The sequence below is a fragment of the Macaca fascicularis genome, chromosome 12, assembly GCF_037993035.2.
Source record: "Macaca fascicularis isolate 582-1 chromosome 12, T2T-MFA8v1.1".
NCBI lineage: Eukaryota > Metazoa > Chordata > Mammalia > Primates > Cercopithecidae > Macaca > Macaca fascicularis.
In genome coordinates this window covers 20,275,358-20,281,357 of record NC_088386.1, presented here as the reverse complement: position 1 = coordinate 20,281,357, position 6,000 = coordinate 20,275,358, and the positions used below count along the sequence as shown (strand labels likewise).

Below are 6,000 nucleotides of genomic sequence, written 5' to 3'. Positions count from 1 at the left end.
AAGCGTGAGCCACTGCGCCCGGACGAAAGAGGGATTTTTAAATGGCAGAAAGGTGCTCTTCTGGGCTGCCTGACCCAGGCGGGGGGTGGGAGTCGTGACTTGGAGAAGGGGAAGGTAGGGAGGCCTTGAACTTAGGGACAGTCAGCAAATGATCCCTGCAGCTTTTGGAACACAAGGCAGGGCTAAGGTTACTTTTCAGCTTTCTTGCTGAAGTAGCAGTGGCTAAGTGGGTTAAACTTTGCTCGGCCTACAGGCTCCCCCTGTTGGTCAGATGCTTGCATTGACATCGTCAGTGTTCAATGCTCCTGGAAGAGCCCAGGAGAGGGCGGCACTGGCCCAGGGGTTGCAGGGCTGGAACTCTAGCAAATTCCCACACCCTAGGGTACAGCCAAGATGCCCATTCACAAGGAAAAAGTTCTTCCTCACAGCAAGGATGCCAGTCATCTGCCCTCCTATTGCAGGAAACTGCCCTTGCTTTAAGCTTAAAGAAATGCACAGGCTCGTACACACACACACACACACACTTTAAGCTTAAAGAAATGCACAGGCTCATACACACACACACACACACACACTTTAAGCTTAAAGAAATGCACAGGCTCGTATACACACACACACCCACACACACCCAAGGTTTCCTTTGGACTTCTGCCCTTCTTCCTAGGCCCAAGCAGAGGCTTTTCTCAGCCAGGTCTGGAGGCGTCCCTGTGATGATGCTCAGGGCAGAGGCCTCCCCATGGTACTCTCCCTGGCAGATGTTCTTAGGGGCCACCTAAGGAGTGGAGGCGGCCCCGGGTACCCCCCTCTCTCCTCCACTCTCTTAGACTGGAGGTATGATTCAGACCCACTGAGCCCCTGGGATCTCAGTGGGCCTAAGAAAAAAGGCTGGCTGCATATTTGTGTAGCAACTGAGAAAGAAGCAGAATGTAACTTTCCAGACTTAAAGGCCCCACACTTACTCTAGTCCTCATGAAGTAGAATTCTTCCCTTCTCTCACATCTGAAAGCCACCAGCCATTAAGCCTTGCCCATCACTTCTGCCCAGCAGAGGGCTCCACCGGGCTACCCTCTGTTAGCAGGCAGGGTGCTTGGAAGCCCTGGCGCGGAGCACATCATTGAGCGACTGAAGTGCCCAGCAGGGGCCAAGGGGATGATGCCAACTGCTCACATTAGGCAGAAGGGGGCTCACTCGCATCAGCATGGGGATGTCAGGGGCTTTCCAGAAACTTACAGACTTGTACAGGACATGGGAGCAATGATTCGGTGGGGTGGGGACTTACACAAAGGCAGAGCATGGGGGGTCCAGGGTTTGGAAGGTGAGGTCCAGTGTGTCTGACCAGGTCAACCTGCTGACTGATTATTCAACAAGTCAGAGTGATCCTGCCTGAAGGAAATGCCAGCACCAGATTCCCTCCTTTGCGAGTTACACCCTCAGGGAAGCAGCCAGGACAGGGCACTGCATTCATCCTGAGCTGCCCCTGCTTCCCCAGCAGACATCAAGAGCCCCCTTCCCTGGACTTTGGTGCCATCAGAGGGGACACAACACAAGCCCACCTGTCAGGAGCCCAGCTCTGGTCGTGCTACACGTTCTTAAGGACCAAGTTCACTCCTGTCCACATCTTGGCTGAAAGACAATCCTCTCCAAGTCCATGAGCAGTGTGTGTCCTTCATCTCTACTTTCCTCCTCATAGCAGGGCTGGAGGGAGGGTGAGTTTACCAGAAACTCCAAAATCCCTCAATCCCATATTTCTTTCCCAAAGGGATTCTAAAATAAATTATGGCCAAGGTATGTGTCTGGTCATGGGGAGATGGAGGAAAGGGGCCTCGTCTCCTTTTTAGTCCCTGGCTGGGCTCTCTGGACAATACAGGCACGTCCCCCCGACTGAAGCAGCCCATGCTCTAGGTGCCATCTATGACAATGCCCTGGGGAGTTCGGCTGTGCTTCCAAAACAAAAGTTTCTTTTGCTCTGCTGCCATCCGTTTTGAGCTGCCAAGTCCCCATGGCTGTCCCTGAACACGCCACCAGTCCCATGGCACATGGTCTCTCTCCTGCACCCTGCCCAAAGCAGACAGAACAGTATAGTGAAGGTGGATGATTAACAGTGGAAATAAAAGAAGCCTGTGATCAATCCCTCCTCTCCCTCCCGTGGTCCCCTCCCTCCCACCCGAATAAATAAGTTAATGGGTTTAGGAATGTTCCCATTCAAAGTTCTTTCCCATCAGCTCAATTCCTTCTGTTTTGCTTTAAAGGACTCTTGAGACTTTCTTTTGCCCTGGAGCAGCTGCAGTGACAGTCTTCCCACAGTTGCTCCTTGAGAAACAGAAATGACATTGTGCCAGGGACCAGCCAGGCTCCTGGCCTGACATATGCTCTCGTTTTGTTTTGGTGAAGACTCCACTGGGTTGCTCGGAGTGCAGCAAGGGCAATACCACATCAGAACCTTCTACCAAAAAGTTCAGGCTCTTGCCAGAGTCCCTGGATTACTTCTGTCCCTGGCCCTGCCTGATGGGGCTGGGGCCACTGTCTTCCCCAGCAGCATGGTGCAGGGCTGAGCAGGTAGCTGCTATAGGCAGTCTTTGCAGAGAGCCACCTGGCCCTTGATGAAGTCCCGGCAGGGGCAGACCCTCTGGTGCCTGGGGTGGGCGCCTGCACAGCTGAAGAGCAGGAGATCACCTTGAAACACACAGTGCTTATTCTTGGGGTCAAAGGAGGGCACCAGGATGTCCTTGGCCAGCTCTGAGCTTTGGCAGGTTACCTTGTACCTGAAGAGGAAGAGAAAGGCACAAGGGTTGGTGATGAAGGGACAAAGCCTGTCCTTGTCACTGGCCCTGTGAGCCCCCATCTTGAGGCATGGTGGGATGTTCAGTTGTCTTGTCCTGCTTTAGAAATGAAATGGTGCCCACCCTCTGCGTCTGCAATCCTCCACCTCTAGGCATCTAGACTCAGGAAGGCATGCGTGCACCAGGGAGTGTGTGCAGGGGTGTGTGTTTGAGGCTGCTCAGTGAAGCTTTGTCTGCAATGGAGAAAAACTGGAAACAACCCAAATACTCACCAAGCAGGGAATGGCCAAATAAATCATGGCCCTTCTGTGCTTTTAGAGTTCCCTGCAGCCATTGAAAAAGAATGAGGGAGAAGAGAGGAGCAGGAGAGTCACCCTGGGGAAAGGTGAGTCCCAGAATGGGAAGCACAGAGCAATCAGCCCGCGGTGTGCACATGAGAGGTGAAGGCTGCAAGTTGAGACAGCTACATGCCAATGCCTTAGCAATGGCTGCTTCCAAGAAGTGAGAATGGGGCAAAGCTAAGCATTATTTACATGTTTTTTTTTTTTTTTAAAGTATGTTTAACTTTTTAATTAAAGGCTTAAAAAAATTCCCGTTATATGGCCTTAGCCTCTTGCTGGAAAGCAATCAGACAGAAGGTGCTGTCCCGGGGCATCGCCTCCCTGGGTCTTTGCAGCCACCCTTCAGCCATGGCAATGGTAACCCCAGTTAGAGCAGGTGAACTGAGGCCTCAGGATGTGCAGAGAAGGCCTGAATGCAGGCCCTGTCTCCCCAGTCCTGCACTCTTGCTCCTCTGCCATCTTCTCCCAACAGCTGAGTGGTCTCAGGCTGTGGAGCCTGGTGGCTTTGCTTCCTTTGGCTGGGACCACTGCTTGGGGGGCCAAGGATATTCTGATGTTTCCATTCCCAACAGTTTTGGCCTCTTATCTCATATCTTTCCCTCCAACTTGGGATGATTGCCCCCATCCACCTTGGTTCCCGAAGGAGGCGGTGGCCTCACCTGGTGTCCTGCATGAATGCTAGGTGGGAACCCATGCTGTACCTGAGACCAGAGGTGGTGGTGTCAGGGGGCCGGGCAGACCTGGGTTTGAGTCCTGGCTTTGTCTCTTAGGAGCTGTGTGGCCCTGGACAAATGAGTAAGCCACTTTGTGGCTCAGATTCCCTTCCATAGAACGGGGATAAATAATCCTTTACTGCAGGAATTTAGTGCTTCTACAGCATATGGCAGAGTCAAGCTCTAAGTAAGTCGATAAATGGCAGCTATCATTATTAGGATCGTGGTCACCGTCATCATCACCCTGCCTTGGCAGACACCGGATGGACTATACCACCTCCCCTCTTGCTTGACCAGTGGTATGAATTTACACACCAACCATTTCTGTTTCACTTGGTTCATGGAAGTCTCATTTTTCTGCTGACATGGAAGGGATGAAGATGGGGAGCTTGAGGTTTCTCGTTGCCTCAGAGAAGCTTCCAGATGGGCTTGTATGTGTATGTATGCATATGTGTACGTGAGCATGTGTGTAGAGCATGTTTATGTACTTGTGTGTATTTGTGTGCGTGCATGTGTATGCCTGTGTATGTGTGTCTAAAGCATCATTTTCTCTCGTACTCCTGCCCTGTCATTCTCTAGCTAACCAACTGCCTGGGGCCTTCCTTCCCTTGCCAACATTAATCCTGCAATTCCCTGCACATCTGCTGGGGCTTCTGGTGAGATCTCCCAGGCTGTTAGCCTGGCTCCTGCTCAGTTGCAGCTGAAGCCCCAACTGCTTCTGGAACTCAGCATGTCACTGGTGCTCGGGCCTCCCTCCCCCAGAGCCTGCGGCGCCTCCTGCACATGTGAACTGCACCAGGAGCCCAGGCCTGCTCAGGAGAGCAGGACTCTCTTCTCTTGCTCCCACAGTCACCAGGAGAGTGCTGCAACTACCCTAAATACGCCACCACCCCTGCTCTTGATGCCAGCTGGGAGGTGGTGATGCCCAGGGAGTTGAGGTCATGAATCATGAAGGGAGAGGGCAGGAAGTCGATTTTTATGGATTTCCTAAAAGGAAAAATGAGTCAGAGACTTGCAGCTACCAGGTCCTTCACAGAATTTCTCAACCGGACAACAAGAAGAAAAATATCTGGAACTCAATTCTGAATGACAAGTTTACATATGGAACATGGCCTTGGGATACAGGTTTATACTTACGACCTTTTTTTTAGGTGAATTACAGCAGCTGCTGTGGCTTTACTTAAACCATCTGCCGGCACACTGCTAACCAGAGCACAGGAATCTCTATGGCGACTCTCAGACCCCATGGCGAGGCGTGTCATTGTCAGGAGCCATGAAAAACCCTCCTGCCCGCTCCCTGGATCACCTGGACTCAGGCTCTAGGCCACCATCTCCCAGGGCAGAAGCACACATGTGTGTGTGTGTCTGTGAGCAGGATTCAGCTAAGGCTGCAGCAGCAGAAGCCTGCCTGGGGTGATGCACAGAGACCACCGCAGACTGCTCAAGCAGCAGACACTTCACCAGGCCACAGGTACCTGACACCAGGCAGCTCCTTGAGGGTTCAACTGGTGGATGCGGTGCTGTGGAATGCAGGGCTCTAACCAACTCCCTGGCCCCAGTGTCTTCTAAGCCCCCTTCTAAGCTCTCCCTTTTACTGGCATGCATGTGCCCATCCTACAGCCCGGAGCAGTCAGGAAGGTGACTCCATTATCCTTGCGAGCAAAGGTCATCAGTGAGGAAAAGCAGCTTTCCCCAGTCGCTAGAGCACGTGGAGACCAAACAGCCTCTGCAGCCCAGGATCCTCAGTCCCTAGGTGGTCCCTGCCTTTCCACGGGGTGCATGGTGCTGTGTCTGCCTCTCTGTCCCTGCAATGTCTGTCTCACAAACACCCACATCCTCCTGCTCAGAGACCCCACCGCAGTGTGCCATCTTCCTTTCTTCCTAGTATGTTACAGGATGGGAGTTAAAGTTTCTGGGCTCATCAGGTCTCAGTTTACAATTTATAGCTCTTGAAGAATAAGAAGAGGCAAAGCCCCCTCCAGTGGGGCTGGTCACACTTCCTCACCTGAAGTCAGGCAATGAGCTGAGAAGTCACCAGTCCCTTCCTGACACAGATCTATAATACACAGGACAGGATGCACTGGACAGGAGGCGAGTGCTGCTGTCTCACCTGCTGCTCCTGCCCCTCCCTCCTGCCCCTTCCCTAGAGTGCCTTCCCTCCCTCAG

At 52.6% G+C, this 6,000-nt stretch overlaps 1 protein-coding gene across 4 annotated transcripts in view; it reads right to left on the bottom strand.

Moving 5' to 3' along the window:
- Positions 1-1,239: 1,239 nt before the first annotated feature.
- Positions 1,240-6,000, bottom strand: part of MGAT5 (alpha-1,6-mannosylglycoprotein 6-beta-N-acetylglucosaminyltransferase) — a 329,469-nt gene continuing 324,708 nt past the window's right edge. For all 4 annotated transcript variants that reach the window (XM_005572984.5, XM_074008906.1, XM_005572985.5 and 1 more), the window contains one exon: positions 1,240-2,762. In XM_005572984.5, coding sequence (XP_005573041.1) covers positions 2,564-2,762 — 199 coding nt within the window. In that variant the 3' untranslated portion in view covers positions 1,240-2,563. The remainder of the gene's footprint in view (positions 2,763-6,000) is intronic.